The sequence below is a fragment of the Numida meleagris genome, chromosome 12 (assembly GCF_002078875.1).
Source record: "Numida meleagris isolate 19003 breed g44 Domestic line chromosome 12, NumMel1.0, whole genome shotgun sequence".
Taxonomy (NCBI): domain Eukaryota; kingdom Metazoa; phylum Chordata; class Aves; order Galliformes; family Numididae; genus Numida; species Numida meleagris.
In genome coordinates this window covers 17,671,639-17,699,501 of record NC_034420.1, presented here as the reverse complement: position 1 = coordinate 17,699,501, position 27,863 = coordinate 17,671,639, and the positions used below count along the sequence as shown (strand labels likewise).

Below are 27,863 nucleotides of genomic sequence, written 5' to 3'. Positions count from 1 at the left end.
AGATCATCCAGTCCAACCGTCCACCTATCACCATTATTTCCCACTAACCATGTCCCTCAGTACAATACCTAGAACACCTCCAGGGATGGTGAATCAACCACCTCCCTGGGCAGCCCGTTCCAGCACCTGATCACTCTCAGAGAGAGGAAGTATTTCCTAATGTCCAACCTGAATTTCCTCTGGCACAACTTGAGGCCATTCCTTCTAGTCCTATCACTGGTTACATGGGAGAAGAGGCTGACTCCCACCTCACCACAGCCTCCCTCCAGGGAGTTGTAGAGAAGGATAAGGTCACCCCTGAGTATCCTCCAGACTAAACAATCCCAGCACCCTCAGCCGTTCCTCATAAGGCCTGTGCTCCAGACTGGTCACCAGCTTTGTTGCCCTTCTCTGAATACGCTCCGGGGCCTCAAAGTCTTTCTAGTAGTGAGGAGCCCAAAACTGAACACAGTACTCAAGGTGCAGCCTTGCCAGTACTGAGTACACTGAGTACAGAGGGATCACTTCCCTGGTCCTGCTGGCATCACTGTTTCTGATGCAAGCCAGGATGTCACTGGCTTTCTTTGCCACCTGGGTACGCTGCTGGCTCATGTTCAGCGTGAGTGTCAACCATACCCTCAGGACTGTTTCCTCTATGCAGTCTTCCAGCCACTCTGCCCCAAGCCTGTAATGTTGCCTGGGGTTGCTGCGGCTCAAGTGCAGGACCCGGCACTTGGTCTTGTTGAACTTCATCCCATTGGTGACAGCCCAGCTATCCAGCCTGTCCAGATCCGTCCGTAGGGACTTCCTACCCCCAGGCAGATCAGCACTTCCTGCTAACTTGGTGCCATCTGCAAACTTACTGAGGGTGCACTCAATGGCCTCATACAGGTCGTCAATAAAGATACTGAGCAGGACAGGCCCCTATATCCACCACAAGGGAACACCATTCATGACTAGTTGCTAGCTGGATGTGACTCCATTTACCATGACACTCTGGGCCCAGGCATCCAGCCAGTTCTTTACCCAGCAAAGAGTGTATCTGGGCTGAGTGAAGAATATATGCTCAATTATCATCTTTCAACAAATGAAAGGATATCTGTCAGAAAAGATGCAGTTATTTTTTAAATCATTAACCTGACAAAATGCCACTATATAATCTGGAAGAGAAGGCATCAAGGGCTGTAGAATTACTTCTAGATCATGTGAGCACCTAATAAAACAGAATGAGGATAACGAGTAAATCACATACCAATGGCACTTAACTTATACTCCCTGGTATTTGCCTCTTCTGCACCAGGACTGTTACCAGGAATTTTTATAATGTTGCATTTTAATACAGATTTCATGATGAGTGGGAGTCACCCCTTACTCTTAATGATGATAAGAACAAAACAGTTTATCAGCTTCCATTAAAATAATCCCTACAAACTGGAAATTTCCATGTATCCATTATATTAACTTAGTGGAGTTTGTGGTTGTTTTTATTATTTATTTTTTTTTCTTATTTCTTGCTCTTACAAGAGAAGAGAAAAGATGCATTCTACACATACATATAAAACCTTAACCATCTGGGGTTCTAGATCATAGAATCATAGAATGGTTTGGGTTGGAAGGGACCTTTATGATCATCTAGTTCCAACCTCCCTACCGTAGGCAAGGACACCTCCCTCTAGACCAGCTCAAAGCTCCATCCAGCCTGCCCTTGAATGCTTCCAGGGAGGGGGCATCCACAGCCTCACTGGGCAACCTGTTCCAGCGTCTCACCACCCTCACAGTAAAGAATTTCTTCCTAATAACTAGTTTAAATCTACCCTCTTCCAGTTTAAAACCATTTCTCCTTGTCCTGTCACTAGCTACCCTTATAAGAAAAGTCCCTCCCCAGCTTCCCTCTAGGTCCCCTTCAGGTAGGTGCTGGAAGGTTTCCTCGGAGCCTTCTCTTCTCCAGGCTGAAGAGCCCAGCTCTCTCAGCCTGTCCTTGTAGGGGAGGTGCTCCAGCCCTCTGACCAGCTTTGTGGCCCTCCTCTGGACCTGCTCCAGCAACTCCATGTCTTTCTTGTGTTGGGGGCTCCAGAACTGGATGCAGTACTCAGGTGGGGGTCTCAAGAGAGCTGAGTAGAGGGGCAGAATCACCTCCCTCGACCAGCTGGTCACACTTCTCGGAGGTTAGATCAGATGACCCCAGAGCCTTCTATTTCCCAAGCTAAACAAGCCCAGTTCCCTCAACTTTTCTTCATAGTACTAAGTACTTCAATAGCTTGAACTAACACTTAACATATAAGTGCTGGAGTTAAAACACCGATTAAACTGACAATACCTGGTGAACTGGAACTGTAATTAACCAGAAATAGACGGCATCATAGAAATCACTGTTTGGTTTCTTCGACTTTCTAATCTATTGTAATATGACTACCACCAGACAATTTTGAAGTACTGAATTCTGTTTCAGAACAGCATCATTCCCCAATTAAAGAAAACAAAGTCAATTATGTGCAGAACATAGTTTAGTAATATTTAATTTCGTTTTCCTCAGGATGTTTAATATGATACACTCTTACATCAAGGAAATAAATTTTACAGTTTTTATCAGATCCAGTGACAACAGAAACTTCTTTCACTGCAATCCGTCACCACAGCAGAAGTCTATGTGTGCTCAACTTTATCTTCCATCTGAATCAGAGCAACTCAGTTAAAAAACTAGGAATTCTAGTGTAATTAGCTCTGTAATTTAGAATTGCTGTTTACCTGAATATACTCAGCATCTCCAGAAATTCATAATTCAAACAAGGCTTACAAATCATAAAGTTTCAAAAGAACTGATGAAATTTGAGGAGTAATTAAAACTACATACGAAAGTTAATTAAAATTAATTTTATCACCATTGCATTAGAACTTACCCTGTTAAAAAAATAATTTGAAATTTTATTCTAATGATGGGCTTATGCAATAGAAAGAACACTACTTTCTTAATGCATGTACCAGTACATGCTGGCAGTCACCCAGCTGGAAAGCAACTTTGCATAAGAGGACTTGGAAGTCCTGGCAGACGTGAAGCTGAGCCATAAACCAGCAGGGTTCTCTTGACACCAAGAAAGCTGAGGCTGGTCTTGGGCTGCATTAGGAGGAGTGTCACTGCAGTTGAAAGGAGGTGATCCTTCCACTCTACAAAGCACCAGTGTGGCCACACCTGGAGCACTGTATTTGATTCTGGACCCCCTGTGCAAGAGGAGAGAGTTCAGAGAAGGGCCACGAAGATAAAGTGATTGGGGTATCTCAAATATGAGGAAAAGCTGAGAAAGCTGAGACTTCTCAGCCTACAGAAGACAAGGCACAAGAGAATCTTATGAATGTACATAAATACCTGATGGGAGGGTGCAATGAGGATGGAACCAGACTCTTTTAAGTGATGCCCAGTAGTGGGTGCAAATTGGAACACAGGCTCTGACCATCAGGAAGCAGTTTTCCACTGTGAGTGTGACTGAACACTGGTACAGGCCACAGAGGTGATGGAGTTTCCCTCCGTGGAGATGCTCAGAAGCTGCGTGGTCATGGTCCTGGGCCATTGCCTCTGGGTAACTTTGCCTGAGCAGGTGAGTTGGACCAGATGCCCTTTAAAGGTACCTTCCAACCTCAACCATTATGTGATTATGTGATTCTATGAATTTTGTTGATCTTTAACTACAAGACAGTTTAAGTGACCTAAATCCAAACAAGTTGGTGCACAGCATCGTTACCCAAACTCATGTTCTGTGTTCCAGTCTAGCATCTGAGCCATGTGAATGATCAAACAGCTTTACTGCTTCAAACTAAATAGACTTGTCTAACATGAAGTTGTTCAAGGCTACCAAATATCACACAAAGCCATTTATTGCACAATTCCTACTTTGCTGATCAAACCTGTTATTTGGCTTTCTCTGAACCAAAATTTTTTCACAAATCATGATGATTTGTTCTAGTCATCCCAAAACGCTTCAAATGCATCAAGTTTTACTCAAGTTTCCTCCTATCACATTCTCTCTTTTTGTGCTTCCTGCACAGAGTCTAAAAGTTCCACCTCAAAAATTTCCCAAGTATTCTCCATTTTCCTATCTGCCAAACTTTTTTTACTCTGGATATTAAAAACCAACAAAAAAAATCCCCACAACACCAACAAAACAACCTCGTCGAGTCTTCTCATTCTATCTTGCTCATATACTGCATTTAAGATACCTGGTTTTGAGCACTGGTGATGCTCATCAACTCTCACAACCTGTCCGTAGTTGTCAAGACCAACTATGTTTTCAAGACAACTTCTACCAGGGTAACCAGAGTGCTAGCACCTTTAGCATCTTAGGAACTATCATATTCTTTTAACAACTACACACATCTGTTTTTATTTTATGTTCTAATATATACAGTTCTAATTTGTACTGTCCCTTCATTACCTCCTTCTGTTACACAGAAAAGTCACATTCTTTTGCTGGAGAGATGATTTACAAGTGTTTTATAGCTGCCTTTTCCTTAATGAAGTATGCAGAAAGCAGTAAATGCTACGGGTCAAAGGAATATTGGATAAATATTATGTTTTATTTAAAAAGATCAGGTTGAGAATGACATATTTTCTATTAATTATATTCACTCAATAACAGAGATGCAAAATGGAAATGCTAATATGCGTTCTGATTTTGCAATATGCTGAGCAATCACAATTCCCTCTTACAGTCAGGAGGAGCTGTGGGTACTAGTCATTTATTTATTTTGTAAGGCCAAAATTACTGTTCCAATCTGTATACCATGCTACTGCCTTAAAACATAATAATGGATTGATGATCACCATGAAATGTCCTCCTCCTTTCTCAAATGGAGAGCAAATATAAAGAAAAATGGGGGAAAATGCCTGGACAGACCAAATACAAATAAGGATCTGCAGAAAGTTGTTGTTTTTTTTTTTTAAAGTTTCCTGGCATTAGAAAGATGCACTTACTTGCTCAGTAGCAAAGCCCTGATGCGCAAGGAGACTAGCAGCAGTCTAAACCAGTATGTTTTCAATTCCTAAAGGGAGGGGAGAAAAAAATCACTGCATATCAATAGGTTTAATTTGTTCAAACTTAAATTCACACAAATAATGAAAGGAATGGGTCTACTTTCCCACATTCACCCCCCTCACTCCTGTGCTGATTCCACTGACACCATGAAAAAATATCAATGGATTTTCAGCTCAAGCAGTTCTTTCATCACAGTCTAGATTTACAATCATTAGCATCAAAACCAGGATGGAAGGTGTAGGACTAACCTTTCCAGTGACAGCACAGGCTTCTGTTGGATGGCTGCACCAGTAGAAACACAGCTGCAGTATCTCAGTAGCAAGTGGGCTACTATTGTCTCATCATTCACAGATTCCTACTGCTCACCTGCAAGATGAAGATGAACATATTATTATAGATGAATATATTGTCTCTGGTCTCTCTTCAATGGCTTCCAAGATGCCTAGCTGTACACAAAACACAATCTAGTCAAACTAATCTAGTTCTTAGCATTCAGCCTAACCACGATTTTTGAAGATTGTTTAAAATAGGTGCCTTGAAATCTTGAAAAGAGAGCAAATCTGTTCTCCATTAAGACAGAAACTGCAGTTTAACAACAATCTCATTGCTCACAAACAACAGAATCACTGTGATACTCCACAGTTCGTTACATTGTAATAGTAGGGGCCTTACTTGGTGAGTATACTAAGCTAATGGCACATGCTGAATTTCGTCAGAGCCCTTGGGCTAGTTATGCTTGCATAGCTGATACTAAATTCAAGCTCACCAGAAGCTCCAAATAAATAAAATCTTTTCAAAACAGAAAATAAATGGCATAAGTAAACAGATTTCTCAGACACAAGTGATTCATGCACAGTAAATACTTCTGTTGAAGGACTCCAGGGTCCTCAGAAGCACTTTATGTCACTTCATCTCAATTAACCTCCCAAGAAAGCAATTTAGATCCAAGAAAGAAAGAGAAAAAGAAGACAATTACTGACAACACAGTCTACTCTGATGTCATAGTACCATATTGCTTGAGTCACAGACTGATTTCCTGGAATTCAGTATTGAAGCAGGAAAACAGAGAGAGAAGAGTACGGATACAAGAAGAGCCACCTCCTTCAAATCAGAGGAGAAATAATTTCAGCTACTAGCTTAATACAAATTAAGTTATTATTACTGATGAGATTTAAAGCTTACTGAACTGCACTGTAACACATTATTTGGCTTTGAAATGTTCCCCCAACTTAATATACACGTGCTGCAAATGAAAAATACAGTAAGTCCATGTAGCAGAAATGCTAAGTCATGGCCTGAAGCAGTGACTGAGCGCCTAGTGGGAAGGCAGGGCCAGCCCAGGGGAGCTCAGGTGCACGCAATGCACCTGAGTGACAGGAAGGAGTGGAGTTAGGATCCACCCCTTCCCAGCCCTCATTTAAGGGTTGATGGTGGAGGTGAGGGGATCTCTCTGGGGATCCCTGCCTACCTGAGGTTCTCCAAAGGTAAGCTGTTTTCCTTTCTTTGTTTCTATGTCCCCAGCTGCTGCATTTGAGCTTATCCTCATTCACTGTAGCCTGGGATTGTGCCACCCTGCTATTTTTTGCTGTGCTTTCCATCACATAATAGCATTACAGTCCAACTCTCTCACGGTATCTTCTGTGTCACAAGATGCTTTTCTATTTCTGTACTTCCAAAGAAGACAATTTACTGTGAATTCTTAGCTACCGCTACCTTTTCTGATACTGTTGTTCTGGTAGTACCTTTATGTAGCAGCTCCAACTGCTGGTACTCTGTTATGTTATTCTAAGACACTTCTTTGTTGCTGTTCTACTTTTTTTACTGCACTGCATCACATTCTACATACAACCAGAAAGTATCCCAGCTTCAGGGAAGTTATCAATTTGTGATAAGTGATCAAAAAGACAAATCACAGGGATTACTGTTGTTACACGTGAAGGTCTGTGGAGTTCTAGTAATACAAAAAATTCTTACTAGTAAGGCTACCTTAAACATAAAGTATATTAATTATAAAATGTGTAAAACCTTAACTAAACCAGGTCTTAGTGCTGTTTTGTCCAGATGCTCTATCAACCTTCCTCTCATTCTTGGTTTTCCCTCTCACATTCCTGGAATGGTTCTGCCACTTCTCTCCTGCATTGTACTATCTCAAACAACTACATCAAGAATTCAAATATTAGCAGTGCTACACACAGGAAATACATAGAAATAGTCTGAAGTTCCATCTTTATACACTGATGAATGATGACTAACTCTGTCCTACACCAGGACAGACTCTCTTTTGCTTGAGAGGCTCCATGCAGTGTTTCTCTATCCCAATACCAACTCTGTTGGAGGAAAACTAAAAAATAATCAAAATTAAAAAGTCACACCTTGTTAAATGAAGGCATAAATTTTAAGTTGGATCTTGCTTTACGGTTGATCCTACACAGTTCAGGGGGTTAGATCAGATGACCCCAAACTTCCCCCAGTGTAAATTAAGCTATAATTCTCTGGAAAGAAAATGCAAGGGTTAAAAGTTAGCTATCTGAATAGGACCCAGGCTTTGAGACAAACTGCTATGATTTTTGGACTGAAGTAAAATGACGTCCTTGCTCTTTATTTCTGGTTAAACGTACCAAAGATGATGGTATCTATATATGAATTTCAAGAGCAGCCTTAAGGAAAGAAGTATCTTTCTCTTACTTGTAGGCATACTTCCCACATCCTTTGCACTGTCACTGCTTTCCAGAATACCCTCCCATTTTACAGCTGTGGACCACATTTCTGCTCAGACATACAGCTTTATATTTCATTTCAGTAAGCTCAGATTACCAAATGAGCCATGTACCTTTCTGGTTATCCCATCCTCTGACTACCCTTTCTGATTGCCTGAGTACTGGCTGGCAATTGATGCACCAGCAGCTTATCTCACACTGATTCAAATGGTGAACTGCATTTGGCTGTTGAACTTAGTAAACATGTACTTTAAACTGTCCTCTTGAACAACCAATCTCTTTCAACAGCTGTGAAACAACTATGAGCAATTGCTTTTGCTTGCTAAAGAGTGGTTAAACTTAATGTTGTTTAGTGAAGAAAATCTGAAACTCAGCCCCCTTGCAGAATTGTATGCATATGACTCTTTAAAGACAATTTTCTTGACTAAAGCTGTAATCTCAAAGAATGAAATATAGTTTAAAAACAATTGATCCTGCCCACCCCTCCAAAACAAACAAAAGACCACAAAAAAGCGACCTGTGATTAAAGTAAGTGTCACTGGATTTTCTTTACCTGGAGTATATTGCCAGCCTAAGATAGAACTTCCTTGGCTGAGAGCTCTTACTTGTCCTTCTTAAAAACTGGCACAGTATTATATATGTATATATTAATATTTCAAAAATTATTTTTCAAACAATTTCACATACTTGGGACAAAAATCTCTTCTAGAAATTGTTAGGATTCCTGGATGCAAGTTCTCTCTTCCTGCTTGTTCACAAGTAACTATCCCACAGTTCAGCAACTCCCTCTATTAGTAATATGTTAAGCAGCCTCTCATTCTTATATAATACACACTCTTGTGATTTCCAAATATTCCCTATTTTCTTCTAGGACTTCAGTACACCAAAATTATGAAGCTACTACACACTGAAGTTACATCAACACCCTTAAGAACAAGGGCAGATAATTTAGCACAGATCAGAGAAGTTCTGATTGATGTCATTTTTGTTAGCAGAGCTAGTTCTGCACCTGTATGGTGCCTGATCTCTAATGTGAGTTCTTCGCCTGCTTCTCATACTCCAACAGAATAAGCAGGATAGTTTTTAATCGTAAATGTATTCTTTCTTTGATTTTGTTACTGATGAGAGGGCTGAATATCAGCTGTTTGATTATACATCACTGGAACTGGACTACTGTTTTATTTGATAGTGACTGATGCCATCCTGGAATGTGTTGATGATAACATCCTCTTCCAAGTAGTACAGGAATCCATGAGAAAAGGTGCTATGCTGCACCTTCTCCTCACCAATGAGGAGGGACTGGTGAGTAATGTGAAGATCAAGGGAGGCCTTGGCTAAAGTGACCATGAAACTGTGGAGTTAAAAATCCTCCAGGTATCAAAGAGGGTATGCAGCAAGGTTGCTACTCTGGACTTCAGGAGAGCAGACTTCAAACTCTTCAGGGAACTGCCTGGCAGGGTGACATGGGAGAAAGCCCTGGAGGGAAGAGGGGCCCAAGAAAGCTGGTTGGTATTCAAGGACCATCTCCTCCAAGCCCACAAGCAGTGCATCCCAAGAAAAGGGAAGGCAGGTAAGGATCCAGGAGGCCTCTGTGGATCAACAAGGAGCTCCTGGTCTTATTTAGGCTTAAAAAGAAAGTCTACAGGGTGTGGAAGTAGGAACAATTTACCCACGACTACAAAGAAGTCCAAGCAGCCATCAATCAGGTTAGGAAAGCTAAAACCCAGACAGAATTAAATCTAGCCAGGGACATCAAGGGGAACAAGAAGAAATTCTACATGTACATCAGTGATAAAGTCAGGGAGGAGATGGGCCCTATCCGAAAGGAAGCTGGAGACCTGGTCATGAGGGAGATAGAGAAGGCTGAAGTGCTCAATGACTACTTTGCCTCAGTTGTCACCAGTAAGGGCTCTAGCAACACTGCCCAAGCTGCAGAAAGCAATCATAAGAATTTGGAGAAGGTAGATCAGGCTACTGTAAGTGAAGATGACGTTCAAGACCATCTAAAGAACTTGAAAGTGCACAAGCCCATGGGTCCTGATGAGATCCATCCCCAGATTCTGAGGGAACTGGTGGATGAAGTTGCCAGGCTGCTATCCATCATATTTGAAAGGTCATGGCAGTCTGCTGAAGTTCCCACTGACTGGAAAAGGGGAAACACAACCCCCGTTTTTAAGAAGGGGGGGAAAAAAAGAAGATACAAGGAACTACAGGCCAGTCAGTCTCACCTCTGTGCCTGGCAAGATCATGGAGCAGATCCTTCTGAAGGCCCTGCTAAGTAAGGCACATGGAAAATAAAGATGAGGTGATTGGTGGTAACCAACATGACTTCACCAAATGCAAGTCATGCCTGACAAACTTAGTGACTTTTTATGATGGAGTTACAGCATCAGTGGATAAAGGAAGAGCAACTGACATCATCTACCTGGGCTTGTGCAAAGTGTTTGACACTGTCCCACATGACATCCTAGTTGCCAAATTAGAAAAAAATGGTTTTGATGGATGGACCACTCACTGGATAAGGAATTGGCTGGATGGTTGCACTCAGAGTTGTGGTCAATAGCTCAATGTCCAAGTGGAGACCAGTGATGAGTGGCGTTCCTCAGGGATGGGTGTTGGGACTGGTGCTATTTAACATCTTTGTAGGTGACAAGGGTGGTGGGATCAAGTGCATCCTCAGCAAGTTTGCAGAAAAAACAAGCTGAATGGTGCAGCTGATATGCTAGAGGGAAGGGATGCTATCCAGAGGGACTTGGACAGGCTTGAGAGGTTGGCCCATGCCAACCTCATGAAGCTCAAGGCCAAGTGCAAGGTCCTTCACCTGGGCCAGGGCATCTTAAGCGTGGATACAGGTTGGGCAGAGAATGGCTTGAGAGTAAGCAGCCCTGAGGAGAAGGATTTGGGAGTGTCGTCTGATGAGAGATTCAACATGAGCCAGCAATGGGCACTTGCAGCCCAGAAGGCCAACTGTATCCTGGGCTGCATTGAGAGAAGTGTGACCAGCTGGTCGAGGGAGGTGATTCTGCCCCTCTACTCAGCTCTCTTGAGACCCCCACCTGAGTACTGCATCCAGTTCTGGAGCCCCCAACACAAGAAAGACATGGAGTTGCTGGAGCAGGTCCAGAGGAGGGCCACAAAGCTGGTCAGAGGGCTGGAGCACCTCCCCTACAAGGACAGGCTGAGAGAGCTGGGCTCTTCAGCCTGGAGAAGAGAAGGCTCCGAGGAAACCTTCCAGCACCTACCTGAAGGGGACCTAGAGGGAAGCTGGGGAGGGACTTTTCTTATAAGGGTAGCTAGTGACAGGACAAGGAGAAATGGTTTTAAACTGGAAGAGGGTAGATTTAAACTAGTTATTAGGAAGAAATTCTTTACTGTGAGGGTGGTGAGACGCTGGAACAGGTTGCCCAGTGAGGCTGTGGATGCCCCCTCCCTGGAAGCATTCAAGGGCAGGCTGGATGGAGCTTTGAGCTGGTCTAGAGGGAGGTGTCCTTGCCTACGGTAGGGAGGTTGGAACTAGATGATCATAAAGGTCCCTTCCAACCCAAACCATTCTATGATTCTATGAAACTGTTCCTGCTTCTCAAGCTGCACTAAGCACCTGATGCAAGGGGACAAGTGTTGTTACCAGTCAATTTACTTTGGTCTTATTCTTTTTTCTTTCATTTGAGTGGAAAAAACACACTATAAAGGAGTAAATGTTTGGCTGCATATCTAACTATAGGTCATGCACAGGGAAAAAAAGAGAAAAATAAAGCAGTTTCAGGACAAGTATGTGGCAGTTTTGTCACTGCTGCAAGTTACACTGGCAATCTTGCTACAGTCTAATCACAAAAAAAGGCCTTTCATTAACCCAAAGGTTATATACATCTCTCTGCAGCAGGTCAGGAGTGTAACAGCAATTTAGAACCTCCTATAAATGTGGAGACGATAAAACCAGATATTTTAGTTACTTTCTAGTGAAGCATGTACACACACCTATTGACTGGTGTGATTTGCTGGTTTTTGCAAGAGTCTCTATGTATTAGTACTGTACTTAGCTGCAGATTGAACCTATTTGTGTGATCTTACACAAATCACATGAGGATAAGTTTAAACAGTTTGATGAACATGCTATATGGAATACACTTCAAGAACTCAGATCAAACTTCCAGAACAATCCTCAAAACAGTTACAGAAATATGTCAAGTACTTACAAAGTGCTTGTTTACTAGCAGAGAAAGAAGCTTCCTTGAAAATGCGCTGTTGTCAATACTAAGACCTTTGGAGGTACTAATTTTCACCACAGCAAAGAATGAAAAAAATCCTGACTGCTCTGTGGGCAGAGTATTTGTATACATGCAAACGTGTATATAATAAGCTTATAGTTCCAAAGAAGTTACCATCAAATTTCAGTTGAGTAGTCAATTTCAACTGAACACTCATTTCTGGATGCAAGAACACTAGTGGGGAAAAAAGGGGGAAGAAATGGTTGTCTCTGTGGGATGAAAAGTTGGAGAGGAGTACTCCCAAAGAACAGAAGTTCCATGCTCAAGAACTCAATAACTGCATCACAGAACTGGTACAATTTTCTTGGTAACCTTTCTCTCTCCTTTTTCCTCACATCTCCCATCTTTTGAAAACTATTTACAGTTTGTGAGAAATTAATCTTCAGTCTTGGTGTAAATCAAGCATAAATGGTTTCCTTTACATTTTAGGATCATGTGGTTTCCAAGCTGTAATCTTAATGTTCTGGCAAACTGTAACAAGCAATGGCAGGAGCTGCATAACTGGGCTGCACGGAGAATACAGCCACCAGTAGAAGAGAACCTTTTATTACTTGAAGATTTTCAGTGTAAAATTATAAAACAACCTCTAATCATACTTGATTTTTAAACAAATTCAGAAGTGCAGCTTGAGAGAAGCAAAATAAAGAAGCTAAATTCAAGTAATGAAGTCAGGATTTTCAAACTGTGGTTGAAACACCGGCCGATAGCTTAAATTCCCTGTCCTAGCAAGGCAGTTCATCATTTGTAAAGACCATTTACATTGGATTTTGTTGAGGGATGGTTGTACTTTCGAAGTTTTTAACTTTGAAAAATTTTACCTTTTTAATGCAACAGTATCTACACAACACATTGGTATGATGGACGCAACTGCACCAATAGATACTGACTTTCATTGGCTTTATTACCATGTTTCTGTGAGGGACTAGAGCCAGTCTCAGCCAGGTAGCTGTGCAATGACACAGCAAACAATCTCCAGCAGCACCCAGCACAGCTAAGTCAGTCAGTATCTCCCCCAGATACTATCAGTTGCATGCACAGAGTATTTAATTAGTCTCCTGCTCTAAAAGCCAGCCTTGGGTGTCATTTAAAAGACGCATCTATTACGCAACGGAATGACAGAAAGAATTATGAGTTCTCATCGTGAGATAAGCCTTGAGAAATCGAATTACCGATTACTCTTCGCCACCGCTAAGCCCTCTTCTGGATCTTTTCCGCTGCTTCAAGAGCTCAAAGCGCCACCTTCTGTTCAGCGATTGGAATCACAAACGTCAGCACCTGGAGGGCTGCTGCAAGAACAGTGCTCACATAGATCTGTCGGGTTGGGTACGAGAAAAATCCCCCATGTTTTCTCTTTAAACGACTCGGCATGTCATACCTGTAAGAGCTGCTGCTCTTCTAGAAGTGCAATCATATAAGCAGCCAGAACATACCCGCTCAAGTGGCACGCATCCAGAACCTGACACAAAATATATTTTGCTAATGTTTCCAAATCAATGGCAGCACCTCATGCATTTTTGCGAAAAGTTCCTTATTTCTTACTGAGATCTCACAGAGCACACTAAGAATATGTTCACCATTTCCAGCCAGGAAAACAGCACACAACAGGGGGAAAGTGAAGATAAACTGACTTTGATAAAATTATTTCACAGGCCTCACCAAAATTCACTCATTGGATTATTTTAAAAACTGAGCCTCCTTAACTGAAAGCAATGCAATAATAAAGTAAATATCAAATACAAATTTTGGAAATATAGAACACCTCTCTCTAACAGCTCTTTCCCAAATACGAAGAACATGAGACACTGTAAGGACAACAAAAAAATTGTCTTCAGAAAAAAAATCTGAGTCTCTTTCATTTGTGTACTGGGGCAGGGCAAGGGAGAGGGGACCGAGAAATGAGCCACAGGCATTTTGTGTGTTGATTGGACATCTTTGCCTAATAGTAAGAATAATAAAGAACTTTTTATGTGTGTCTTGGATGTGTGAGCTGGCAGAGTACTTTCTGTCAAAGCTACAACTGAACTTGCAACATATTTGGCTAAAATCTACAGAGCACTAATAGTGTTCTAATAGGACACTTAAACATTTTATGTCTTCCTGATATTGTGGCACCCAAACCTGCATTTGAGTCCTGCACCCAGATAATTTATAAAAACAATGAAGACAACTGGGCCTAACATGGAGGCCTGTGGGACCCCACCAACACCTGGCCATCATGCAGATGGAACCCATTTACCAAAACCCTTTGGGCTCAGTCCGCAGTCATCTCATCTCTGATTACGCTACGTATTTATCTTTGTCCAGAAGAACATTGTGAGGAACAGCATCAGAGGCGTCACTGGACAGAGTCAGTAGTAAATGAGATTTTCAGTTGCTGCTAAGCTGGGGAAGACCATGCAAAAAGCCTTCTATATGCACCAACCCTTCTTCAGAGTTCTCCCGCTGCCTTCGCGGTCTCCCGGCTTCTCTTGCGCCCCACCAAAGGCCCCTGTTAAAGAAAGACACCAGGCCTCGGGGCTGGCGGGATGGCGCCCGCGACGACTGACCAATCAGGCATCAAAGTCTCAGTGCATCTCTGTGATTGGGAGCGAGACTTACAGAGATTGCCCAATGAGAAGACTGCATCTACAGAGCGGAAGGGAACTCAGTACGCGAAGCCGCGATTGGCTGTGGTGTTCGCTGGCGGGATGGCGGCCGTGGGAGTGGTGGTGGGGCTGGGGAACGCTGACTTCTCGGACCTGCGGGAGATCAAGAAGCAGCTGCTGAGCGTGGCGGAGCGCAGCCGTGAGCGTGGCTTGCAGCACAGTGGGAAGTGGTGAGCGCCACGGACTGGGCGGGCGGGTACGCCCCGGTGGGCCCCGTGGTAATGGCTGTTTCTTCGCGTAGGGCCTCCGAGCTGGCCTTCGCCTTGGAGCCGCTGCTGCTAAGCGAGCTGCCGCCGCCGCCCGCGCTCACGGAGGTAAGGACTGGGGCGAAGCGGCCTGGCCGCCTGCTGCGCCGTTAGCGAGCATCAGCGCGCGGGGTGGAGCTGAGCCCGTTCTGCGTTCGTCGCTGCAGGGGTGGTTGAAGCGTGCGGAGGGATAGCGCAGAGTTTCCCACTGGCAAAGCCGCGAGTTTCTCTTTAGTCCTCTCCAAACCTGCTAAGGAGAAGCGCGATAGCGATATTCTTAACAACTGCTGTGCAGGAGACTTTTCTGACTGCAGATCTCTTTACAGTGCTGTAAAGTTCCTTTTTGTCGTATATTTTCTCTAGGGACATGGACTGACCTGAGTGCACTTCCCAGATGAAAGCATTCAATTTCCTGTTTTGCTGTGTCCTAAATGAGAGATTTATGAGTTACATTTGAAGTCCTGCTGCATGATGTTGATTTGTTCATCTTAGCTAAGGGCTTTTAGCTGAGGTTTAAAGGTTATTGCAGTCTAAATCATTTTATGCCAGTAAAGTTTTGCTCCTTAGGACACAGGAAAAATGAGTTGTGTCATAATGCTCACCTCCATAGAAATACTATAGGACTTGTAGGCGTAATACTCCTTAAATTACTGCAGTGTAACACATCATAAATGCATTTCACAGAATGTTTGAGGTTGGGAGGGACCTCTGAGTCCATCTCATCCAATTCCCTCTACCCCAACAGGACAACTTGCAGCAGGTTGCCCAGGACCACGTCTGGTTGTTTTTTGAGAACCTCCAAGAGGGGAGACACCGGAAGCTCTCTGGGCAGCCTGTGCCAGTGCTTTGTCACCCACACAGTATGAAAGTGCTCCCTGATGTTTACAGAGACTCCTTTGTTTCATTTTGTACCTTTTGCCTCTTGTCCCATCACTGGGCAGCACTTAGAAGGGCTTTGCTCATTCCTCTTCGTACCCTTACTTCAGGTATTTATGTACATTGATGAGATTCCCCTGCACCTTCCCTCCCACAAGCTGAACCAGTCACAACTCTTAGCCTTTCCTCATACTTGAAATGCTCCAGTCATTTCATCTTCATGGTCCTTCATTGAACTTTTTCAATATCTCTGTCATTTCTGTACTGGTGAGCCCAGAAGTGTACACAGTATTCCAGATATGGCCTCACCAGTGCTGAGTGGAGATCAGGATCACCTACGTTGACCTGCTGGCAATATTTTACATAGCGCAGCCCAGGATACCCTCGTCCTTCCTTGTGTCAAGGGCACATAGCTGGCTTGTGTACGACTTGATGTCCACCAGGATCCCCAGGTTCTTTTCTGCCAATAAGTTGTTCAAGACGTAGGTATCAAGGAAATGTTTCTGTTTAAATGAGCAGGTTAATATTGTTTGATATGAAATTCTTGACTACTTTGCTTACTTGTTATCATTTTGCTTGAACAGCTAATGCTTGCCTTCTGGCAACTTGACACAGTTTATCTTCTGGAACCTCACTGTTGATTTCAGATGTTTCTAGCCAGTTGGTACTCGTTATGTGAGAACAAGGATTCTAATCATGTGAAGGAATAGAGAGAGTTTTCTGACGGTACTCAACTCATCTTTAAGTGTGAACAAAAACCCTGTTTTGTTGTTGCATTTTTGTGTTGTTTTTTTCTTAGCTTTCAAGGCAGTTTCACTGATATGCTTGTAAGTAGGTGACTTTCCTACAGATGTCAGAATTTCTAAGGTATTTAACTCTTCTTTGTTCTTGCAGGAGGATGCTCGTGATCTGGATGCCTACACGTTAGCCAAATCTTACTTTGATCTAAAGGAATATGACAGGGCTGCATATTTTCTACGGGGCTGCAAGAGTCAGAAAGCTTACTTCTTGTATATGTACTCTAGATACCTGGTAAGACAGAAGGAAAAGTTGCCTTTAAGCACTGAATTCCTTGGCTTTGCTTCCTTTCTGCTTGTAGAATGTGCATACCTTATATATGCTGTTGTAAAATAATTTTGATTTTCCTCTGTTCTCCACAGTCAGGGGAAAAGAAGAAGGATGATGAGACAGTGGATAGTTTGGGTAAGGCTCTAGTGTCAAGGAACACAGGACCATATAACGAAACATCCAGTAACACATGTTCATGTAAATCATTTTGGTTTTATGACTCTTCCATTGATGTTTGGTTAATAGTGGGCTGCAGCATAATTTGTTTTCATTCTCTGTCAGTTCACTGGCTTAATACAGAACTTGTTACAGAATTTCTTTTCTTATTCTGTTAAAGTGGGTCATTGAACTAAGAGATTTTATTTTTAAAACAGAAAAATAGTCATGGACTGGGAAGCTTTCTCACTGTGTCGGTGATGATTCTGAATATACCCTAGACCTCACAGTTAATGTAGTGAGACTCTTGAATGAAAGCTAGGTGTTTGACTTTCTCCACATGCAGGACCACTGGAAAAAGGACAGGTGAAAAATGAAGCTCTACGAGAACTTAGAGTTGAGCTCAGTAAGAAGCACAAAGCACAGGAACTGGATGGATTTGGCCTTTATCTGTAAGCCTCTGCATGTGTTCTTAATGTATTTGTGTACATTTATGCTTACACACAGAGTTTTATGACTGATTAATTTGCTTTACAGGTATGGTGTTGTGCTGCGGAAGCTGGACCTGGCTAAAGAAGCAATAGATGTATTTGTTGAAGCTACTCATGTCTTACCTTTGCACTGGGGAGCTTGGCTGGAACTCTGCAACTTGATTACAGATAAGGAGATGGTAAAACTTGGGGGGTGTCAAGTTATGGTAACAAATTCCAGAGTTTAACCAAATTCAGTTGTCAGAAGATTAGTGTTACCCACTGTTTTATTCTGTGAGACTCTCAGACAAGACAACCCAAGATCGTAAATTATGTTCTTAAAGCCTCTTGTGACGTGAATGAGTTCATCCCAGGTTGCTTTGTGTGTGTGTGTGTGTGTGTGGTTTGTGAGTTTTTTTGGGGGAGGTGTCATTCTAGATTTGCAGTTACTAAGCACTTCTTGTGAATTGAGGGTGTACATATGGAATCACTGTTCACAGTATTTTCAAATGACTGGAAGTTTGTGCTTTTCCTGTCAGTTATGATTGTGCAAGTTATTTGCAATGATACAGGTCATCTAGGGAGCAGCGAGCACCATTCAATGAGATAAGCCTTTAATAAGTTCATTACTTACCAAGTAAAGCATAGAAAGCTTGAATCTGTAACAGGAAATAGTTGACTTACAAGACCTGATGTTTATCCTGTATGTGATTTGGGGAGATTAGTTTGAATGTGCTCTGATACACTCCCATTACTAATAGGCGTCTAAACCACAAAAATGTATCTCTTGAGTTTAGTTTTTTCCTGAGAGAATCTAGATACTCTGATACAGCTCACGTTATTGTGAAATAAAGTGTGCTTCTGGGGATGACTGAGAAGTTCGCTTCAGAAGTGCAAATCTGATTCAGACTAAAACACTAATGTAGATATTCCCTTGTCAAGTACAAGGTCTCATGTAGGAGATGAACTGTATCAAAGAACTGAACTTCAAGGTAAAAGATGATTTTGTCTTTATGCATGGGATTTATGAGACCACTCCTGTAATTCTTCAGTCAATTCTGGCTGATGGAAGTATTTTGAAAAGTAGAGACGGTGCAGAAGAGAACCTTACTGATCTTTGAAGAACAGGAAATTCATTTTTGATGAGATTATTTAGATTATTCTGTTCATTTAGCTTATTACAAAAAAAAATGAAAGCAAACAAAAAAAAAATTGATCTATTTAATATGGATGTACAAACATGGGAAGAGAAGTCTTTCAAAGGAGTCTTGAATTTAATGTAGAAATTAAGCCAGTAGCTGAAGGAAAAGCCGAGTTCTTTCATATTTGAAAATAGTCATTTCTTCACCAATTGACCTAATGAAAAATATTCACTTCTTTGATTTCAAGTCACTGGAATAGACTGGAAGTGACTAAATGGAATTATGTAGTCCATATTGTATCACTTTTTAGAATAGATATCTTAATGCTCCTTTCATTTTCCAGTGTTCTTAATTCATAGACATTTTTAGCCTCTTCTGTGGAAGAACTTGATATTAATTTTTGGTCCTAATACTACTCTTTCATAGCTGGTGTTATGGCCTAAGAAAGTGATTACAGAAAAGTCTTCTACCTCAAAACTGCCTGCTAGCTCATGGGAGGGAAGATAATGGATTCTTAGCCATAGGTGGCTCTTAGAATACTACTGATTGTCATCTCTTCCTCGTCTTCTTTGGTTCTTGCTAGTTGAAGTTCCTGTCCTTGCCAGATACATGGATGAAAGAGTTCTTTCTTGCACACATTTATACAGAGCTCCAGCTGATAGAGGAGGCTCTGCAGAAGTATCAGAGCCTCATTGATGCAGGATTTTCCAAAAGCACGTATATCATCTCTCAGATTGCAGTCGCCTACCACAATATACGAGGTCAGTGATATTTACTAACTAATAGGAATGAACCTTTTAATGCAAACTTAGCATTTGTAGTTCTTGTTCTCACATCTGCTCTCCTTTCTTCAGACATTGACAAAGCTTTATCTATCTTTAATGAGCTAAGGAAACAAGATCCTTACAGAATAGAAAATATGGACACTTTCTCCAACTTGCTGTATGTTAGGGTAAGCACCCTTTCTGTTGTTTGTCCGTTACGATACTACTTGTCAGAGGTAAGTTAAACACTGGCAAAGCATTTGCTGTTACCGAGTTTCTCTGAACATAAGCTCTCAGCTTCTGTTTGCATCTGTTTCATGGAGCAGAAATGTGTGCGTTGTCCACTACCTAGGTCGTCTTTGTCTGAAACTGTAATGTGATCCTTTACTCATCACCTTCATTTCTTTGTTTCACTAGAGCATGAAGCCTGAGCTGAGCTACCTGGCTCACAATCTCTGTGAGATAGACAAGTATCGTGTTGAGACCTGCTGTGTAATTGGTGAGAACCAACACTTTTACATGTTTTTATAGTGCTGTCTCCAGGCTGTAGGAACAAATTTTAGTAATAGTTGTGAAAATGATGAACCAGCAGAGCCATCAAAAACATTTGGTGAATGTGGTTTCAGGCAGCCTAAAAGGTAGACTAAATGAAAGTACCCCTTTCCCACATTTCTCTTAGAAAGAGCTGCTGTAATACTGTTACTGCAGAAAGTAGTTAAGAAAACATTATGAAGGCCCATGTAGCTGATAATTCCCTTTAGTCCTCAAACTCCAACAGAAACAATTGTGTGTCAAGTCTGGGAAGTATTTTTTTTTTTTAGATCAGGATGTGAGTTTCATGGCAGAAAAAAAGCTAAGATGGGATCTTAGATGCAACTGGAAAAGGAGCTGGTGAGAACACTGGAGAACATACTACTACTAGGTCTCTAGAGCTTTGAGGCAGATCTGCCTGTAATATATCTTGATCTTATTATCTACTACCTCTGTAGTGGAAGTGCTAAGTCACGGCTTGAAGAAGTGATTGAGCACCGAGTGGGAAGGCAGGGCCAACCCAGGGGAGCTCAGGTGCATGCAGTGCAGTGCATCTGAGTGACCAGAAGGTGTAGAGCCAGGATCCACCCCTTCCCAGCCCTCATTTAAGGGTTGGCAGTGGAGGTGAGGGGATTTCTCTGGGGATCCCTGCCTATCTGCAGCCTTCCAAAGGTAGGCAAACTTTCTTCCTTTTTTCTCTGTCCACAGCTGCTGTGTTTGTGCTTGTCTTCATTTACTGCAGCCTAGGACTTTGCCACCCTGCTATTATTGCTGTACTTTTCATCACATTATAGCATTACATATCTCTGAACTTAAGTTACACCTCTTCCCTCTGTTTTTTTTATTCTTGGCAACTGTTTTCTATTTATTTAAACATTGTGACTTTTTCCTTTAGGAAATTATTATAGCTTACGTAGCCAGCATGAAAAAGCAGCACTGTATTTCCAGAGGGCCTTGAAACTGAATCCTCGTTATCTGGGAGCCTGGACGCTTATGGGACATGAGTACATGGAAATGAAGAACACATCTGCAGCTATCCAGGCTTATAGGTATCACTCATGTGATGCACGAAACGGTGTTCGCATGCATTTGGGTTGGATTAGTACCTTTTTTTTGTTAGTCTTTTGTCCAACTCTGTCTTTCTCTTATCCTACCTGCTTTCTGACTATGTTGTCATTTTTCTCTTTGACAGACATGCAATAGAGGTGAACAAAAGGGATTACAGAGCCTGGTATGGTTTGGGGCAAACCTATGAAATCCTCAAAATGCCGTTTTACTGTCTCTATTACTACCGACGGGCCCACCAGCTCAGGTAGAGTGGGAAACACAGCCATGTCGATTGATGTTCACTCATAGAATCACTAAAGTTGAAAGAGACTGCTGAGATCATCTAATTCAACTCCTCTCCTGACTTCACCAAGAATAGAGAACTCTGTCATTTTGTGGTTGCTATGCCCAAGACAGCTTCTGACCACCGCATCTCCCACAAGTCGTTCTTTGTAAACAGCTAGTCTAGCAGGGCACTTCCCCAGTAGGCTTTCTTACCAGCTGATGTCTGCTTGTTAAGGAATTTGCATACAGGAACTAAACTGGGGTAGGAAGAAGAGCATCAACACCATTTGGTTTGCAGTGTTACTATTCCAAACTCTTTTAGTTATTAATTAGCTGTTAACATATCAAACTGTATGTCTGAGATTATTGTCCAAATGCTTTTTGAATTCTGTGAGGCTTGGCGGTGTGAGCATTTCCCTGGGGAGCCTGTTCCAATGCCTGAGGTGTATAAGTGAAATTTTGTATAGGAAAAGATGATGGACGCTGCCAGATGTGGGTTTTCTCCCCCTCATCTCCCCCAGAGAGATCAGCTGGCTGTCCATTAAACTACATTTCAGAATTACTTTTTTACAGACCCAATGATTCTCGTATGCTGGTTGCTCTAGGAGAATGCTATGAGAAACTCAATCAGCTGGTGGAAGCTAAAAAGGTAAGTGATAGCTGACATGTGGACACTAGGTAGAGTTGCAGTTAAATTGTGTGGCTTGTGCTACTGGGAATGTATACAGCGTGTTAGCTTATTGAAACCCTTTGTTGCAGTAAAAAATGGGAAATCGTACTGTGATGTAACTAGAGTAGCTGAGAGATAGAATTGTGTACAGCTGATACATGACCCTTTGCTTTAAAGCCATGTAATTTTCTGTTTCTGACTTGCTTTCATGAGTCATAAGCTGGAGTCATTTTCCGTGTGTGCTTGACTAACTGTTCTTCCTTGATAGTGCTATTGGAGGGCTTATGCTGTGGGAGATGTGGAGAAAATGGCATTGGTGAAACTAGCAAAGTGAGTATGTATTAGCACTGAATTGTCAGTATTGTGTTAAATGCAATAAAAGCACTTTGATACGTAGTGGTAAAGTAGTAGATAGTATTATTTATGGAGCTGTGTGATAAGTGTTAACTTTAGAAGGTCTGCAGTGACTACAAACTGTGATATCCAGCTTTAGTGTTAAGTTTCTGTCAGGACAAGTAGAGAGGAAACTGTGGGATAATAAGAGTTACAAGGGACTTCCAGATCCTGGAATGATCTGAGTGCTAGTAGTGCTACAGTGAAATTTAATGCAATCGATGGTGCTAGATGCGGTACGAAATCATAGATTGATTATTTCATCCCTATCTCCTTTTTCCCCCACCCTTTTTTTTCCTGATATATGAATGTGATATTTCACATAGGATCTAATGTGAAATAAATGTGAACACTGATGTTAGCACCAGTTTTGGTTGGGAAAAAATAGTATAAAGGGGGAAAAAAGTGAAGGGGAAGGAAGTGGGCAGATAAAAGGTGAAACTGCTGTATAAAGACTTCTGGTATGCAGGGAGAAAGAGCGAGCTCTGGAAGAGGTGGCCAATTAGAGTAGGATGGAAAAACTGTTACAAGCTTTGAATGTAACAGAACAGACAAAGGTTCCTGCTTTTGTTGTATCTGTACTTCTTCTAGCAGATGACACCTGACTGACTTCCTTCCTGGTAATGTAGTTGTTCTCAGGCTTGATTATTTCTTTCCCTGAGGGATGGTACATAATGTATGTTTTGCATATTCTTAAGGAAAAAACATGGCTCTAGTTCAGGTCAGGCTTAGTAGGAATGTTCTTATAGACCAAGAATGTCTGACAAGATGATCTTGTTCCAGTGGCCATTTCATATTAATTTATTTATTTTTCTAGGCTGCATGAACAGCTGAATGAATCTGAACAGGCTGCTCAGTGCTATATCAAATACATTCAGGATATCTATTCCTGTGGGGTAAGACTGTATCTTGGGAACCAAAGGAAGAGTAAACATGGTGTAGAACTACCTTGGAAAACGCTCATTGTTTTTATCCTCTTCACTGTAGGAGATAGTGGAGCACCTGGAGGTTAGCACTGCCTTCCGTTACCTTGCCCAGTACTACTTCAAGTGTAAGCTCTGGGATGAAGCCTCAGCTTGTGCTCAGAAATGCTGCTCGTTCAATGATGTGAGTAGTTGCACGATTCCTGGTGTCTTACTTAGGGGATCTCTGAATTTAATCTTGGCTACCTTCTGAGTAGACTAATCTTTGAATGAGAGCAGTCTGCTGTGTAGACGAACAATCTCATCCTGAATGTTTCTGTATACCTTATTACTTCTGCTGCTTGTGATAGACTGAAGTCAAGGAATATGACTGGCCCATGCTACAGTAGTGATACTCGCATGGCTTCTTGTTGCTCATCTTGTGTCACTTGAGTTTTGTATGCGACTCCATATTCGGAGATTCTCTGCAGCTTGTAAGTGGGAAATTCTGGATTTTTAATTCCAACCTAGTGATAGCCACCAGCCGAGAGTGCAGGGTGCTTGCCCTGTTCTTAACAAAGTTGTCTGGAACTCAAAAGAACTTGAGTTTAGCTTATTTGAAACTTCTCCAATCTACTTTTAAATGGAATATTTAGATGGTAGCAGTGGTTGATGGTACCAGTGTCTGAGATACCTAAGTAACATGTAAATAAGGTGAAAAGAGGGAGGATTATTTTAAAAGTCTGGCATACCTTAATGTTCTTGATTAAACAGTAGCAAACAGAAGATCTGTGGGCATTTTTTAATATCTTCCAGAATGGCGGCCTTACTGTGTGACAAATTACTAAAATTTAGACTGATTATATATTGAATTTGACACAGAAACCAATCGCCCATCAGTGTGTGGTTTTTGTTTTTCACAAATTGTTTTCAGACCAGAGAAGAAGGAAAGGCACTGCTGCGGCAAATCTTACAGCTTCGCAACCAAGGAGAGACCTCCTCCGCAGAAATTGCTGCTCCCTTTTTCCTCCCTGCATCGCTGTCAGCCAATAGCACTCCTACACGTCGCGTCTCCCCGCTCAATCTGTCTTCTGTTACACCATGAGTAATGCTGGTACCTCTAACCTGTGCACTGAATTTGACATTATGGATGGGGCTTGCAGCCACCTAGTTCTTTCCAGTGAAATTTTTATGTTCAGTGTTGCCTTCACGGGTAAGGAAGTAGGGTAAAGAGTGAGTGGAGCCGACAGGTGAGCCCAAACAGGCAAAAGTGCAACCTACATGAAGATGCGTACTCTGATATGTGAGATTTTCACCAACTTGTTGCAGTCAGGAGAGCAGACATTTTCCAATACACAAGTCTACTAACTGAGGTTCTGGGAAGAGATTGACTTCATAAGTTACAGTGTGTCTCTGGTCTTTCTCTGAACTTCTCTGGATAACCTTTTACCTGCCTGGCTGCTTAAGAATTTTTGCCTGTCTTGAACTACGGAGATAATGTACCACTGCAGCAGTATGAGACGCATAAATGTAGTTGCCATGTCTATGTTAAAAGACTGACAAGTGTAAGGAATTTCAGAACGGCCACAAAGGACAGCTGTTTGTCAGAACCACAGGTAAAACAGCAGATATTTTGATGGAGTAGAAAGGCAGCCAGGGGGATAGCACAATTTCAAAAAAATAAAATGGTTAAGCTACTGTCCTCGGGCTTCTTTATAATGCAGCTTTCATGGGTACTGTAGCAAATGACAGTGGAGGTAGATACAGCCATGTGGCAGTTACAGCAGCCTGTCCCATGCCGGGCTTGGTTGTGGTGCTGCTAGCTGGCCCCCTGGGCTGGTGCGTGCCAGGGTGCAGCAAGGCCCTGGTGTTCGCCTGGGTTGGGAGCCAGCAGGTGGAGGTCTGCATAGGGGCTGCCCTGCAGTGCTGACAGGTGAGCCTGGCTCAGCTTCAGGCCCTGGGAGAAAGTGCCAGTCTCCAGTGCTGGCCAGGGCTGCTCTCCCCAGCCAATGGAGGAAAGGCCCTTCCTGGACGTCTCAGACAGTTGTAAAATTCTGTGCCTTGGTTATATGTGAATTATGACCCATTTTCATGTAGTCTCTGTATTACTCTTATTCTCAGGGGGTCAGCGTCTAAGAAAATTCTGCTGTCCTTCGTCAGCTTGTGAATCCTAATTAGAAACAGCTCTTAATGTATGGGGAGTCAGTGACGGGGTAACTGTGGTGTACTCTGGTGTCAGAAAGTTTTATTGGTCAAAAGACTGACCTGGAGTAGTAAGCACAGCTGCCATTAAGCTGTCAGTGTAGAGCAAGTACATGAATGAGTATCTGAGTTATCACAGAATAAACCTACAGCAGAAGTAGACACTAGCACAGAAGATGGTATAGAAGAGTATTTGAAGAACAAGGTGTTTTCTTAAAACCTTATGTTTGTACACCATGGAAAAGCAAAGGAAAATGACTATATATACTCATTTTTGTTCTTGGTCTATTAACGTAATATGAAGCAGCTTCAAGATTTGTCCTTATCTTCTGCTTGGTGGATACTGGGCACAGTACTGTATTTATTCAGTGTACACAAGTAAACCTATTTCCTCCCATGTATCCCCCCCTTTTTTTTATAACTAATATGTGAAATGCATCAATTAATTATAACAGGATGTGTTGCTAAATCTGTTTCATTACATGTTGGATCTTGGTGTTCATTGTCAGCTAAGGTATAGACCAACAGCAGTGTAGAATTCAGTCAGGTGATGTATAGGCTCATCAGATCAGGCTGCCTCTCATGCCTTTCCCCACAGAGATGGGGAAGCTGTTAGGAGGCATTTGGAAGTTTAGAGCCATAATCTTGGCTTGGCTTGCCTTGCTCTGCTGGTATTTCTTAACAGCACATCATGCTGGGCGGTATGATGCAACCTTCAGCCAGTGCTGGAGAGCGGTGTGTGTCTGTGCTGGGTGTCCCTCCTGGTCCCTGTACTTCTCTTTCTGGGCTGCAGAGCAGTGGCACCCAGTGTCAGCGCAGCCTTGCCTCCCACACAGTCCACAGGCAGGGGAGGGGTATGTTCTGAAGCTATTTTTACTTTTTGTCATGGGAGCTCTAAGGCACTCTAAAGGCATATCATGTGATCACAGAGGAGTTGGGCTATGTTGTATGCCTTTATGGTGTTCATACTTGCTTGTCCCTTTACCTTACACTTCAGACTTTGCATTGATCTTGTGCAGTCTCTGTACTGGTCTTGAAAAGGCTCTTTCCAGAGCTCTGTATTCAGTAACAAAGATACAAAGGATAAAACACGCTAGATATATATAGACAGTAGCTTTTAAGTTTTTTAAAACAGAACTCTATTTTGAGTGTTGAACCTTCAATCACTTACTACATTAACTGCCCATAGGATATTTCTTATGAAAACTGTAATTCTGCAAAGCCTGTTTATAGCATCTTCCACTTTGGGCTCTTAGACCTTGGTGTAGGGCAAGTGCTTCTCCTTGTGAGCAAGTTCAGATGTGTGAGGACAGAGCTTACATGGAGCTGAGCAGACAAGCCTATTGCATTGTTTGGTAAGTGTAATGCTATACTGTATGCATCTACTGCTCATGTGGATCCCACTGAACGAACAAATAAAAATAAATCATTTAATCTCTTAACCTATGGTGAGAAAAAATCGAATGCTTCCCTGTCAGAGTAGGCAGCCAAAGTGGGGGAGAACAGACAGCTAGGAGACAGGCAGGGAGCGCCCATCTCTTTACACTGAGCCCTTTCTTTCTTTTCTGAAAGATCTCGTGGTAAAGATTTGGAATGCTGGCACTTAGAGTAAAGCTTTGCAGCTGGATGTTATGGGGAGCTCTGATGGAAGTTGGTGTCCAGGCTGGAGTACTCTATTCAGTATCTTTGTTCCTGCTTCTGTTCTCATTTTGCTCCTGACTCGCCGTGGAATGACTTCACAGAGTACAAATCCCATAGTCACCTATCTCCCAGTAATTGTTCATTTTCCTCCGTGTTGCTGTGCTTAGCAAAAACAAACAAGCAAGAACCAACACACAGTAACAACAAAAAACAAAACACATTTGTCTTCAGCTTTTGCAGAACAAACTCCTTACCTGAGGAGGTTTAGCAGTCATGTTTGTCTTATCTATAAAGTGGTAAAAGGAAAACAATTGGAATTGTGGGTGTGTTTATGCATGCTGCATCTCTGGGTATTTGGAAGAACAGAGATGAGGATGCTTCAGAAGAACCTGAGGGCAGCGTCTTCTGTGGCCATTGCTCTCATGGCTCTCACTGGGGGTTGGCTTGCACTAGAGGCCCTAGCGCACTGCAGTTTATTCAGATCTACAGACGGTTCCCACTACGTCCGTCTGGGACTGAAATGGCACGTTAAAGGATGCCTTACCGTCAAGGTCCGCGCCCGCTGGGCCTGCTCTGAGCCAGAGTCTGCGGACTGCCCGCTCCTTTCGGAAGGGCTTCCAGCCGGGGAGTCGTTCCGCGGGGGAAGGCTCACGCGCCGTCGGCCGCAGAAGCGCTCCCCTCGCCAGCTGGGACCGGCGCGTCGCGGCTTCGCCCTGGGGGGTCCGCTCCACTGAGGCGGCCCCGGCCGCCGCCTTCAGGGGTCCCCGTTTCCGCGCCCCACCGCTGGTGCGGGGCCGCTCGGGTGCGACGGGCGCTGCCGCAGTTCCCGTGCAGCCCCGCC

At 42.7% G+C, this 27,863-nt stretch overlaps 1 protein-coding gene and 1 long non-coding RNA gene across 6 annotated transcripts in view; one reads left to right on the top strand and one right to left on the bottom strand.

Moving 5' to 3' along the window:
* LOC110405199 overlaps positions 1-14,559 on the bottom strand; it is a 35,734-nt gene extending 21,175 nt beyond the window's left edge. For 3 of the 4 annotated variants that reach the window (XR_002442720.1, XR_002442721.1, XR_002442722.1), the window contains exons 1-3: positions 14,408-14,559; positions 5,252-5,369; positions 4,943-5,010 (exon numbers count right to left, since the gene is read on the bottom strand). This is a non-coding gene — a long non-coding RNA (uncharacterized LOC110405199). Of the gene's footprint in view, positions 1-2,051; positions 3,196-4,942; positions 5,011-5,251; positions 5,370-14,407 lie in introns of those variants that run through there. The other variant, XR_002442719.1, reaches the window with a different exon arrangement.
* Positions 14,631-25,850, top strand: CDC23 (cell division cycle 23). 2 transcript variants are annotated; one of them, XM_021410286.1, is made up of 16 exons: positions 14,631-14,800; positions 14,872-14,944; positions 16,646-16,783; positions 16,912-16,954; positions 17,322-17,427; positions 17,513-17,645; positions 19,171-19,348; positions 19,442-19,539; positions 19,769-19,850; positions 20,778-20,931; positions 21,075-21,194; positions 21,788-21,863; positions 22,153-22,214; positions 23,095-23,173; positions 23,265-23,384; positions 24,114-25,850. In XM_021410286.1, the coding sequence occupies exons 1-16, from the start codon at positions 14,673-14,675 to the stop codon at positions 24,282-24,284; spliced, it is 1,761 nt and encodes a 586-aa protein (XP_021265961.1). In that variant the 5' UTR covers positions 14,631-14,672; the 3' UTR covers positions 24,285-25,850. The 2 variants fall into 2 exon arrangements, with proteins under 2 accessions (XP_021265961.1, XP_021265962.1); XM_021410287.1 differs by lacking the exon at positions 14,631-14,800 and having other exon boundaries at positions 14,897-14,944; positions 15,621-16,954.